This window comes from Meleagris gallopavo, chromosome 19 (assembly GCF_000146605.3).
Source record: "Meleagris gallopavo isolate NT-WF06-2002-E0010 breed Aviagen turkey brand Nicholas breeding stock chromosome 19, Turkey_5.1, whole genome shotgun sequence".
Lineage (NCBI taxonomy): Eukaryota > Metazoa > Chordata > Aves > Galliformes > Phasianidae > Meleagris > Meleagris gallopavo.
Window position 1 is genome coordinate 2361948 of NC_015029.2, and position 13995 is coordinate 2375942.

The 13995-nt window shown below is 49.6% G+C and overlaps 1 protein-coding gene across 1 annotated transcript in view; it reads right to left on the bottom strand.

Annotated features, from left to right (window-relative positions):
* Positions 1-3256, bottom strand: part of WHRN (whirlin) — a 35070-nt gene extending 31814 nt beyond the window's left edge. Inside the window, exons 1-2 of the mRNA XM_019621298.1 lie at positions 3243-3256; positions 1397-1529 (exon numbers count right to left, since the gene is read on the bottom strand). Of these exons, the coding sequence (XP_019476843.1) occupies positions 1397-1529; positions 3243-3256 (147 nt within the window). The remainder of the gene's footprint in view (positions 1-1396; positions 1530-3242) is intronic.
* Between the last annotated feature and the right edge of the window lie 10739 nt (positions 3257-13995).

A 13995-nucleotide genomic window follows, 5' to 3' on the forward strand; every position in this document is an offset into this window, starting at 1 on the left:
CCCCCCGGCCCGCGAGGTGACCGCTCTTAGGCTGAGACCGGTGAGCAGCTCGTTGTATGGATGGACTTCCCTCGCTGTGGGGTGAATGGAGTAGAACCGTTCCTCAGCAGCACCAGATGCCTCCCCCAGCACCTCCACCCCTCCCAGTGCTGTGGGATCAGTTACAGGCTCAGCTCAGCCTGCTGCCCCCGTTACCTGACCCGCCTGGAGGTTTTTCCATTGCTCTGGGCAGGAGGATGTTACCCAGATGTGGGTAGCGCTGGAATTCATCCCTTCAGCCGTGATTCAGTGGAGAACTTTGGCAGGAGCTTCATTTTAATCCTATATCAGTGGGATTTGGACAAAGGCTCTGTGGAACGAAGATGGACATGCTCTATAGCTGGCCCTGAAACCCACAACAGCAAGCTTGGCATCCAACCCAACCTCGCTGCCCCAGAGACTGTTTTTCCCACTTTCTAGATAAATTATTTCTCGCTATTATGAGTTCTCAGTGTCTTTTGCATCTCCAGAGCAAAGAGTGTTTTCCATCTCAATCATTCAAAATCATTCTATCTTTGCTGAAGTGCTTTCTACCTGCTGCCGTCAAGGAGGACTAAACCTAATTTATCAGATGCATCTTGATAGCAGAAGTATTCGTTTTGCTCGTGGATATGATGGAGAAGCTCTAACAGCTGCATTACAAGCAGTTTTCTGTGTTAAGGCTTTGTTGGGGCTTTCAATGCTTTGCTTAAAAGAGAACTCGACAGAGCAGATTGGTAATTGAAATTCAGGTTCTAACTGTGGGTGATAAATAAGCAGATGGAACATCAACATTGCTGGAAAAAAAAAAAAAAGAAAAAAGAAGAAAAAAAAAGGGACAATATATGACAGGAAAGAGAGTAAAAACAAAAACACTCCCACGTCAGCCAAACAAGAGGAGAAGGGCAAACAAGGTATTGCATGTCTTCGAACTGTGATTTTAATGCTTAGCAAACCCCCCTGAGGGCTCAGCTGTGTAAGTGCTATGATTCCCATAAGCACGGGGCCTGAGTGCCTCCAACTTTGCTTTGTCCTACAAGACACTGAGCACATCAGCCCAGGCCTTCCTTGGCACTGCAGAACCATTGCCATGCAGTGACCCAAAGCTCCCCAGCGCTGGGATTTGCTCTCTGACATTCTGTTACTCTGGAATCTATCACAAAGCTGAAGGCTTGAACCCAACGCTACCCAACAGAGATGGATGCAAAGTCAACGTAAGGAGCTGCACTTGGGAAGAATTCCATTTTCTTGCAGCTGTGAGGGTTCTGCTGGGGGCTGTTTGTCCATCCCACCGCTGTTGCACTGGACATCCCTCAGGGCAGCGCTCTGGAGCAGGGCTGAATGTAATACTGCTCGAGTTCTGCTGACAGGTACTCACAAAACACTCCCACGTTGATCCCAAGATGTTCTTCAGACACTGTGCAAGTTGGGCCTTCACCTGATACTGCCCAGCTGGGGACACCTGCTGCTTCTCCTTGGAGAAGGAAGAGATGGAGATCTTCCCATAGAACCTTGAAGCAAGGCAGATTAATTTCCAGGGGCTTTATCCTTCCCACTGCTTTAAGCACTTAAGCCACACAGTTGAGAGCAGCGCACAGGCTTGGAGCAGAGGGAAAAAGGCTCATCCAGCCCTTGGGCACGGCCCTGGCAGCATGGCTCATGGAAGCCGTGCTTTGGGTGACAAAGGCAGGATGAATCCATGCTGACCCCTGGCTCAGCAGGACCTGAGCTCACACCACTGGATCCTGCACACTTTGCATCCAGCCCCAGGTTGTACAGCAGGGCACCATGGAGCTAACGAGAGCTGAAAAGGTGTTATTTCCTTTTTCAAGAACCAAAGAATCCAAAGGATTTGCTAGGCTAGGAATGAATTGCCTAACCTTTCCACTTTAATCCACTGCAATCGCTCTCCAGCACTCTGAGCAGCGAGCTGTGTGTTCCCATGCAGTTGTGCTCCTAATTAAAAGGCGGCATAGCAAGAAGAGGGGGAAACTTCGTTCTGGTTGGGAATTCCCTGCTGCAGAGTTGGATGGAGCTCAGAGGGGCAGCGAGGGAGTGACAAGTGCTGCCCAGATCCTTAAGGGAGCACCGGAGGATGGCTGGCACTCAGCTTGGCTAAATCCCTGTTTAGCAGCTTGGCTCCCAATCCCCTGTCCCTGCATTGGTCTGCATGGCTCGAGCAGGTGCTCTCCTCAGCACAGACAAGAATTAACTGAGTGCTTCATTCTGGGCAACAGAAATGGTGAGGTTTTAATGTGGTGCAGCAGCTTCCTCAGCAGCACAGGAGCTGAACTCAGCATCATTCAGGCACAGGTTCCCTCTGTGCTGGGTGCTACACACAGCAGAGATGTGTGCTCCATCCCCATCGAGGGGATTTTCTGAGGGCTGTTATGAGCACAGAGGCGTTCTGCTCACAACAGGGCAGTGCCACCCTGAATCAGATGCAGTTCGGTTTGATGCATCCCAGCCTCCAGGAGCTCAGACGGAGAGGGGCAGGAGCTCAGATGCTTCCTACAGCCTTCAGCAGCTGCATCCTAGAAATCAATGCGCTCACGTTGCTCAGTGCCATTGCTGTGAGCAAACCCAGCCCGAAGCAGACAGCCAGGTGGGAGCCTTGTTGTTTTCCATTATGCAGAAGATTGAAGATGAATATTTCTGCTCCAGACCACCACTGTTTCCACGGGATTACATTTGGATACTGCCTACGTAAGAAGTTACCCAAGTCAAACAAAGCAATAGCTTCACTCTATTACCTGAAACGTTTTGTTTCGGCTCTATCAGGATGCTTTCCCACGGATGAAAACCCAAAGTCAAAGCGATTCAAATGAAAACAACTCCATTTTGGGAAAGCATTTGCTTTAAGGTTGCGTTGGTTGGTGGCTGAGGAAGGAGGGAGCTGCTCCCTGCTGCTCTCCGAGGGCTCTGCAGGACCACAATCCTCCCCAGGAGCAGCAGCTCTCATCTCCTGCAGCCCTCAGATCTGTAAGAGGCAGAGGGACGGTTCCAGCACTGCAAGGACACACTCCAAAGAAAAGAAAAGGTTAATGAGGTACTAATCACTATTGATTGGTAGTATATAATGCAATAAATGCCCACTGCCACTGATTAAATGCAGCAGGGCACAGGCATCTCATCCATCAGGCCAGTCATTTTATTTCCTTCTACCAAATGAATGCGGTGCCATCTGAGGCCACGCTGCGAGATGCTCCTCTGCATCTCCTCACCTCAATCTCTGCATGCTGACCTCTGCCATATTCATTCCCACAGCAGCATCCCACGTAGAGATGTGCCCCACGGCGCAGCACAGTGCGGCGCAGCGCCTGCCCAGCCCCAGAGCACACACAGCACTGCCTGCAGCGGGCAGGCAAGTGGCAGCTGCCATGGAATGAGACTAATTAAGGCTGTGATCCCCCGACTCGCACGCAGTAATGCCCGTGGATACATCTCTAATGCTCTCAAATCATGCTCATTAGCGCAGGCAGCAGAGACAAGACAAGCGTGTTATGTCATCGTTTAATCCTGTCACAGCTCCCCGGTGACTGATTACATTTTCAAATATTTGTTCTCTTCCCTGTGGCAGGATGTCTGTGACATGGAGCCCAGCAGCCTTGCTGCCAGCACTGCTCCCACACAGCAGCCAGGCACGGATCCCACTCCCCTTCCCCCTATGGAGTTTCCTTGGTGTAAACTTTCGGCGCATCACTTCTGCTTACGAGGGTGGATGGTGATAGGACAAGGGGGAATGGTTTTAAACTGCGACAGGGGAGGTTTAGGTTAGATATTAGGAGGAAGTTTTTCCCCCAGAGGGTGGTGAGGCACTGGAACAGGTTGCCCAAGGAGGCTGTGGATGCCCCATCCCTGCAGGCATTCAAGGCCAGGCTGGATGTGGCTCTGGGCAGCCTGGGCTGCTGGTTGGTGACCTGCACACAGCAGGGGGTTGAAATGAGATGAGGATTGTGGTCCTTTTCAACCCAGGCCATTCTATGATTCTATGATTCACCTTTCACTCATTTTCAACATGAATCTTTATTTCAGGCTAGCATTGAACTATCGGATTCCTATCACCTGTGCACAAGGATGGGGAATTGCAGCACTGGAGAAGCAGCTGGGTGCTTAAATAGCCCACTTGAACACTGCCCAGCACAAAACCTGTGCAAGCACAAGGAGCCAACTTTGCTTGTGAGCCAACCAGAGAAGACATGATGAGGTGTGGGCCCTTGCACTGTTGCTCCCTCCTGTCAGCGCTGCTGACCGCCCTTGCAGCCTTCAGTAGGGTTTTACTGCAGGATCTGCTGAGGGAACACCCAAATCACTTCTGTTACAGCAGCCGTGGGTTTTACATCATGTGCAAAGAAGCAAGGAAAGGAGGGAATAACCGAAACCTGGATGGAGTCACATCTGCTCTGAGAGAATGGGCTTACACCTGGCAGCACCTGACCTACATGCATTTTGGTGCCAAGAGTGAAACCACCAGTACTGTTATGCCAAAGGATGCTGTGGCTTTGCTTTTGCTTTTGCTTTTGCTTTTTATTTTTATTTTTATTTTTATTTTTAATTTTATTTTTATTTTTATTTTTATTTTTATTTTTTATTTTTATTTTTTATTACAGAAGCCAGAGAATAAATTCTCCCTACTGAGCATGAAGAAGCATGCACAGCCTCTGGGGTCTTTTGCTCCCAAACCTGTGTCCACAAAGCAGTGCAGGATGCTTTGAAGAAGGAGGAGATGCTGCCATGTGGGAGGGGAGGAAGGAGGGCTCAGCCCAGGGCTTGCTGCTGCTGAGTTGCCCATTGCACCTGAGCCAAATGCTGGACCACTGGTGGCTGCTTCTTGCTTCCCCAAGCTGGAACCTCTCTGGGAAATGCTCCCATCTCCCCCCAGGCGCAGCCATTGCCTCAGCAGGAGGCAGCAGCTAGATTACACCAGATCATTTACCAGCTGACATGAAAACGCTTCATTTAGCCCAGAATAAAAACACTTTCATTCAGCCTGAGCTGTATTAGGGCAACAGACTTTGCAGTGCGTTTGGAACAGCTGCTCACCTGGACAGCTGCATGGCAGCTGTTCTTCCCCATCACCTCGCCCTCGCTGGAGCTCAGGGATGACAGCAGGGACCTGTGCAGTGAATGCATTCTCTTCTGGTCTAAATCTTCCTCTCTTTGGTACAACAGATTTAATTTTCTAGCTTTCCTTGGTGAGTTACTTGTTGCCTCGTTCCTGCTTGTGGCTCCCCGCTAATGGAAAGCAGAGATGAATTTCGCTGCATCTCAAGCAGCTGGTGCTCAGCTTTGACTTAATCCTGTGCTGTGAGCAGAGCCTGGAGTAATGCTGTCGTGTTAATGGTACCCTGAATGAGACAGGGAGCAGGGAGAGGAGGTGTAATGGGATGCAGCAAGCAGGGATATGTTAAGTGCTGATCTATCTGATAAATCCTGCAGTTATATATCCTGTGCTCTGCTTTCCACCACAGCCCATCAGCAGACAGCCGAAAACAATCTTTACATCGCATAAGCAAAAGAGAAGCAATGAAATCCTTGCTCCCAGTGCAGGACTCAATTGTAGAGGTGCCACTTCTGTAACCTTTGGAGACCTTCAGAATAAAAGAAATGCAAAAAATACAAAGCTACAGTCCTTGCCCATCCCATCTTTGCGCTGCTGGAGCTGTTCAGGTGAAGATTTTCGGGCTGACACAGCGTGCAGATGGAATCAGTTCCTTCCTCAGTGCTCTGCAGCACTCAGCTACTTTGTACCTGTACCAAGTGTTAACCCGACCAGAACATTCTGTTCAGTTACACAGTTGCTGCATTTTAACATCAAGAGAGAAGGATTTTGGACACCGGCTAACGAGCCGTTCCTGCTTTGCATAAAAACTTGGCACCAGAGCTCCTGGGGATGATGGAGGAGGAGAGCTGCCAAGAGATGGGCAGGGAGAGAGGCAGCTCCTGATCCTTCCTCTGCCCCATGCACAGCAGGAGGCTTGCAGAGCAACCTCAGCCCAGCAGCAGGGCTCCAGACACCGAATTCATCCCCCCCTTTACCTAGCATTGCCCACAAGGGGCTGCAGCTTTCCACCACCTGGGCTCCTCTTGCTTTCTCTCATTCTGGGGCAGCGGCAGCAGAAGGTGCTGTGCCTGTAGGACTGCTGCCCTGTGAGAAAATCATGGCACAGAAGCAAGCAGCTGCTGAAGCTGCACAATCCATGCAGGTGGCAACGCATGCAGTTACCCCAGCAGGGATTTCACCCAAACTCATCTCAGGTTGATCTCCTTCTGCAGTTTGTGAGCCCCTGTCTGTGTTACCGGGGACACAGAAGTGCCAAGTGCTCAGCGCCACCATCCTTTTCCCCTTCCTCCTCTATTCTGGTGGTGCCCACGGCCTGCTGGGCTCAGTCAGCTCCTCTGGGTTAATTTCAATCAGTGCACCTCCCGACAGCAGCTCAGGGCTGAGGGCTGAGGCTCCCACAGCACAGCAGGGCTGAGCACCCCGTGCCCTCCTGAAGTGGCATCTTATTCGATCCACAACGCGCTCTGCTTCAGAGCAAATTGGAGAGAGAAAACACTCGAAGCCCGGATTTAAGTGGGAAATAGCATAAAAGTCAACACGGCTAATGATGTGACAAGGAGCACGCAGGACTGATTGAGCACTCCTTGATTTAATGGGGAGGAGAAAGGCTCTGCGCTCAAGCACCTGTGGTGGAAATTCACAGCAAGGTGAGAAGAGCACCAAGGAGCAAAGCACGGAGAGGTGAAAGGAGGAACGGCCGAAGCCACCACCAAGGGGCTGTGATCGGCAGCGTGCAGGAGGAGGTGGCAGTGGGAGGTAATGGGGCAGCTCTGTGTGCCGTGGGATGATGACAAAGGGATGCCCTCACTTTGTTCCACTCCATGCCATTGGGTACGCCTTCCTAATGAGCGCTGCATGACAAATGGCTGCGTGTTTCCACGTGTGATTACAGCCTCTGTTGCCTCAATCAATAAATAAAATGAGCTTGAATAGCCCTGCGAGTCCCTTAGAATCATATCCCCTATTAGAGGCACAATCAATAGTACTTACTCCAGTTTGGTGGTGATTACACGCTGGTTGCTGTGGAACACGCTGGCAATGCAGAACAGGAGACTTTTGGTGTAGAGCACATCTGCCTGGCTCGATAAATATTAGCTTTTAATTAAAGTGAATGGAACGCTCCAGAAAATGCTCATTTAAATACCAGTCATCATTCATGAGAAAGGGACTTAAGGAGGGGAGTCAGAGTGTTTTGTAATGAAACACGTGGGGTATTTCAGTGAGGCAGATGCAATTTGTTCAGCGTGTCAGCCCTGAATGAGATGCTTCCTAAATTAAAGGGAGAGGAGGAAGGGGATGGATGTGTGTATATACACAGATACACTTGGTTTATATTAAACGTTTGGAGTTGATGACAAATTTCTTCATTAAGAATGAAGGAAATTACATAGCAACCATGCACGTGGGAGCAGTCCCCTTCCCATCTTAACATATGAAATGAAGGACATGCAGGGTTTAAATCACCCGTTATTGAACACAATTCCAAGTTTGCATGTAGCAGGGATGTGCACACCTGTAATTCTGAAGCTGATCTCCTGGAGCACTGCAGACAAACAATACAATCCCAGGGCTTAGGCATCGTACACCAATAAACTCGGACCAGAACTGAAGGGGATGCTTTACCCATCACAGCTGTTATTCAGTATCAGTAACGGCAGCCTGACGCATTTCCTGCAGCCATGGGCGTCTGGGTAAAACAGAGCTGAGCCTGAGCTCTGGCAGAGCCCTGCCCTGCAGCAGGATGAGATTGCAAAGCCAAAGGTCTCATGTTTGTTTGGTTTTTTTTTCCCTTTTATCACAAATTCACTTTCTTGTCTTTTCTGTTGGACAGAAGAACTCAACACGGCGGTACCCAGCCGGGCTGTGCTGCTGGAGCCAGGCAGGTTTCGTGTGCTCTGCTCCAAATGAGTACTGAAGGCTCCATCCAGTACTGCAGATCTGAGACCTGAGGTACGGAGGCTGAATAGCACTGGTGCTGCTGGGCTCAACCCTGGCAGGGAATTCCAAGCATCAGGCAATGCAGGGCTGCTGGCACATCTCGCCTCCAAGGACACACTCCTGCTGGCACCGGGTGCCAGTGAACCTTTTCTATCCATGGTTCAAAACCAAACCATGGAAAACTTATTGGGATTGATAAGCAAAAGCTGCAGACAAATAGATTGGTCTGTTGAAGCTGCAGAAACACCCAAAGTCTCTTTCTGAGGGTCAGTCCTTATTTAATGCTTCCTTCATGCAGTGAAGGTGGGAAGAGTTTCTATTTTTATGCATGTCTGACCTCCCCTTGGCTGCACCATTTTGCTGCATAAATCAGCTCCCACTAATGCAGCAGTGGATAACTTGGCCATCCATCCTTTAATACACAGCTTACCATGCTGAGACCCCAATGTCATTACACTGGCATCCCACCAGTGTTATGTCCAGACTATAAAAGTCACCAGCCACAGAAGTAAAAGGCTGCAAATTCTGCTTTGTTTGCAAGGTGCAATCAGTGGAGGCATCTGATACTGCTGAGCCCTTTTGTCTCAAAGGGGAAACCTCAAAGCCACCGAAAACCCCATGCATACACACCTTTGGAGTCTGTTCTTCCAACGGTAGGTAGACACAAACCAAACAGCAGTGCTGCAGCGTTGCCATCTGAGCTGGCTGCTGAACTCCATCACTATCATCTTTCTAAGCCCAGACCTACTGATTGCAAAAGGAAGGGAAAAGATCCACGCAACAGAAAAGCTGATGTGGGGACAGAGCACGCACATGCTGGCAAACCACGAGTGGTGCTTCTAAAAACCTAAGCCAGCAAAGGAGCTCTCTCAGGAGCATTGCTCTGCCCTGGGCTTTAGGATTGCTGTGGAATCCCACTGACATCAATAGGCTGTGCTGATGTGCACTGCTGGAGCTCAGGTGGGGTTGGGGGTGAGCACAGAGCTACGCCACAGTCACAGCCGTTCTGCTCACTGTGCTGATGGGCCAGGGATGCTCTCAGTCATGCCCTGTGTTCGTATATCATGTTATTATCTGCAAGATGGATTTGTAACATCTCTCTTGGGACCCTGTGTCTTGTCACTGAGATAACGGATTGTTCCTGGCAGTGAGCTGAGGCTGTGCTGGGAAGGGTCCCAGGGAAGAGCTGGGGAACTGGACCCAGGTCTATGGATCTACGGCCTCTGGATTGCAGTGCTTGGTGCTTCCTGTCCCATCTGCCCACTCAGGCTTCTGCTCAGCATCTAACCTCGGTCCAAGGAGCAGCTGCACCTCTCCTTAGGCACCAAAGGGCCTGGAGCTATACCTGCTGTGTTGTGGTGTGAATCAACCAATGGAAGGGCATGGACAGGAGTACAGAGATGAGACCCTACCCAGGAGATGCCTGGCAGCAAGATCAGCTCTGCTCTGAAATTGAATTAGCCCTGCTTGTTTGCAAGGAGAGGAGTGGAGGAGCCAGCTGGGCTGATGGGGCAGTTGGGACGCTCAGCTCACCCCATGGGCTGTGCATTGCTCCTCCCCATGCACTTCATGCCTGGAGCCATATGGCTTCAGACCCAGAAATGTCTGTCTCAAAGTCCTCCAAAAAAGGACTGGCCAGTAAGTTGTGGTGAGAAGGGGCAGGGAAATAGGATGAAAGCTGTTGCATGGCTTGTGTCCTCATCCTAAATGCCTAAAAGCTAGCAGGCTTCCCCTTCTCCATCATCTGCATTCCTAAAATAGAGTTTAATGAAGTGCTTTTGGTCTTATCCTGGGTATTACTCTACGAAGTTGTTATAATCTTGCAGACATACTCGTGGCTTTCCAAGATGGAAAAAAAAAAAACAAAAACAAACACAACACAACACCCAAGCAAGGCAAACCCCGGGCCACCTATGTGAGATGATTTATTATTCTGGATAATCAAGTTGTTATTGCGGTTGTTGCAGGTTAATCACGCTGTTAATGTCCTAAAACCTCCTGAACTCCAATTTCATTACATGTCATGCGGCTCAGCCCTCGTGCCCTGCCCATTACCCAATTAAGCAGATGATTGCAGCAAATCAAATGGCCCTGGGCTCGCTCCATGGTGGCCAGATGCTGAAGAGCCCTCCTGGCAGCAGCAAGGTTGTCACTGGGACAAACTGATGGATGAGGTGGGGAGAAAATAGATGGACTTTTCTTTTTGCCTTGCAGCTGAGAGCTTTCCGGCAAATGGCAATTAAAGCAAGTGGAGCAGAGCTGGGTTTGGGTCTGGGGAGGGAAGAGCAATGAGAGAGCAAGGGGGTAACTCAGGTAAGCTGAGTGGATTTGATTCTGCAGTAACTGGGAGGCAACAAGAGGTGTGGGGCTTTGCCAAGTGAGAGCAGCAGGCGGTTTGGTGGAGCTGCAGGAGCTGCCTGATGTCCCTCACTGGGGAAGCATCCCCCAGCACCCAGAGCTCTCAGCTCAGTGCTGGCATCAGCAGGCTGCATGGGTTTGTGTTGGCATCACAGCATATCTCTTCCAATCCTCCAGAGCCTCTAATGAGCATCCAAATGAAAGAGAGCCCCCTCAGACACTTGATGTTTCTGAGCAAAGCTGGTAATGAATGAGACTTACGCTGCAGTCTGTCACTTATTCAAACGCCTCTCAAAGCACAGAGCAATAGATACACAGAGTTGATTTCATCCATCACTGGAATGCAGCGCCTGAAAGCAGTGGCTTGGGGCAGAGGAAGTCAGACTGCAAAGAAAGGGAGAGGTTTTATAGAAGGGAAAACACTGAGCAGGGGGTTCCTCCCAGCTGATAACACCTGTGTTCTCACAGAAGCTGATAAGAAGTGATGGTTGCCTTCAGCAGTCAAAGCTTTGGCACTGCACATTATCTACGTATAACATCGTTTTGTTAACTTCATTGTGTCTCAGCTCCTGGTCCAGGCAGCCTGTGTGGCCGTGGCTGCTGTGAAAAGAGGACATGCGTGCTCCCAGAGCCAGGACACCAACGGATTTGCAAGCACCAGGTATGGCACCTCCAGCAGGAGCACTGGCTGCTTCCCAGGCATTGAGCCTCCCAGGCATTGAGCCTCCCAGTCACATCCCTTGCAGAGGGCACTCAAGCCCTGATGTCGAATGGACACTGGGAGATGTCAAGGAAATACAAATTGAGATTTCTTGCACACAAGGAAATTAATACGTTCCGCTGACATTCAATCACAACAAACAAATACAGAATCAGAGTCCCCAGCTTCCTCTGCTCTTATACTCTTATGCTCTAAGGCTGTTCTCCTGGCATGATTTAGCAGGAACATTAGCAGGCATGGGATGGGCTGGTGGTTGAACTGGATGACCTTAGCAGTCTTTCCCAACTTCAATGGCTCTGTGCCCAAGGAGGCTGTGGATGCCCCATCCCTGCAGGCATTCAAGGCCAGGCTGGATGTGGCTCTGGGCAGCCTGGGCTGCTGGTTGGAAACCCTGCACACAGCAGGGAGATTGAAATTGTACGATCATTACGATCCTTTTCAACCCAGGCCATTCTATGACTCTACGGTTCTACGAATCTACGAGTCTACCACCACAACTGTGCCATGGTAGGCTTTGGATTGCTCTCAATCCCAAAGAAAATAAAAACCAAAATGAAATATTCACTCTTACTTTGGGACGTTGGGGCCAAGCATTTGGTGTAAGTCAGGTCCAGTGGGGCAGCACTGATTTGTGCATTTTGGTTGATTTTTCTCTGTAAATTCCATAGCTCTGTTGTGCTTGGATTTGTAGTACTCAGCTCATAAACTTGAAATATTGCCCTCAAACTATGAATCACAGTTAATTATTCATGGGTAGTTTCTAAACTCTCGACAACAATCATTTATCAACGACGAACAGTTGCGACGTCTCAGTGCCTCAGCGGTTTGTGTTAATGAATTAAAGCTCAGAAGAGAGAAACCAGTTCAGTTCCCAGGTGACGAAGACAAAACCATTTTAAAAGAACAGACAATTGCAGAGCAGAACCAAAAAAGTTGGGGAACGGAGAGTAACAGCACATCCAGCTGAAAGTGCAGGGGGGTTTAAAGAGGAGAAATGCAATTCCCTGATCTGGAAAGAAGCCGAACACAGTTTAAAATCTCATTCCTCACAAAACGTCTTGGAATGCTGCACGGCTGGAGGTTCAAAAGATGTTTGTATGTTTTTTATGTTTAGAAAGAAAACGGAAAACAAAGTCGAAGGAGATCAGCTTTTCTTTCCTTCCCAATTCCAGAAGCATCTTCTGAGTTATTGATTCAGAACCCGCTTTAGCACACGCCTGGAGATAGAATCCAGCACAGAACAAAGCAGAAAAGCAGCACGCTGCACTCCGAGATGAAAATCAGCTTCCCAGGCTGGCAGGAAAACAAATCTTTTGGGGGGGAAGAAAAGGAAAACAAAAGGATTAAGCAAAAAATATATTTAATTTCATTGAAATGATCTGTGGAGGCACCAAAGAGAGATGAAATGCTTTTGCCCAGTCCACACCATGCAGAACAGCACTCCCTGCTTCCCAGCCATCCCCACCAACCTGCTGCATCTCTGAAATACTGCTAAACTTCCCCTGTGCTGCTTCACCAGACCTCCACTGACCGTGTGGTACAAGAAATTGAGGATGAGCTGAGTTTGTGGTGTGAGAAACCAGCACCAGGCAAATGGAGGGATGTTGATGCCAGCTGCAGCAGCAGCCCTTATGCTGTAATAGCGAGTGAAGAGCTTGTTACAATTAATCTTCAGGGAAGAAAAGACAAGTTCAGAAGCACTCGTGGTGCCGCTTAATTATAAAGCCATTGCCTGTAGCTGGAGTCATAGAAGCTTTTCTTTTCTGAATGCCAATGCAGGTCTGAGAGCTGGGAATCCATCCTTCGCAGTCAGAAATTGTTGTTCGCAGTGTGAAGCGAGAAGTGGATCAGAACACTCTGACATTCACAAGTGTTTCATGTGACCCACACCACGAGGCTTCAGTTGGATTTGGAACAAAAAGCAGCACAACCAAAGGAAGGGTTGTTTTAAATGCAAACTGTTGTCGCCTCCTTCGTTAAGCATCAAAGTGAAACTGTCAAAAACTCATCGTGCGGTTTCTGCCCACCCAGAGCTGTGCTGGTGGAGGGATTTCTCCCTGAAAACTTCGTGCAATTACAGCCAGGATATATTTCTGGTAGCAGAAAAGCGTGTGCTTATCTTGGGAGCAGCGAGTCTGAAAATCCCAATCATCCAGGAGGAAAATTACATCCTGATGGTTTGATTTCTGCAACCAATGAGCTGCAGGGCATCCAAGCATTCTTCTATGGTGCAATCTGCCTTGCAGAAGCCTGGTCCTGCTCCACGGCCACACATTGCCCATCCCCAGGCTTAACATAAACTCAGATTGATGGTCAGAGCTGAGCGTTAGGCCAGGCTGACAGCCCCACTTTGTTAATCTCCAGGCCCTGCTGAAGGTCACCCTGTCACACACTCATCCCACTCTATAAATACACATTTGATTCATTGTCTCACGTCCCTTCCATCACGGGGGACAGGAGCAGTGGATCAGCCACCACCAATCCCTCCCTGCGGGGATGTGAGTCACCGCCTCGGCGCTGCCACTTCCACCCTGGCAATAATGGTGATTTATGCTCCAAAAAGTGTCAAGGAATCGCATTCAGGGCTTTATATTGCCACTGGGATGTGATGGCTGAGGGCTGGGATGGGGTGAAGCCAGCACCTTCACGATGGGCTGGGGTTGCCAGGTGTCCCTGAGATGTCAGGGATGGCTATGGGTCACCATGCACAGTGGGGGGAACATTTGATCAGAAAATGCTTCAGGCCAGAGGGAACCAGAGCTTCCCAGAGGGTTAATGGGATGCATAGAGCGTCCTGTATTAGCATCACAGCATGGCTGGGTTGGAAGAAACCATAAACCCCCAGCCCTACCCCTGCCATGGGCTGGCTGCCCCCCTCAGCTCAGGCTGCCCAGGG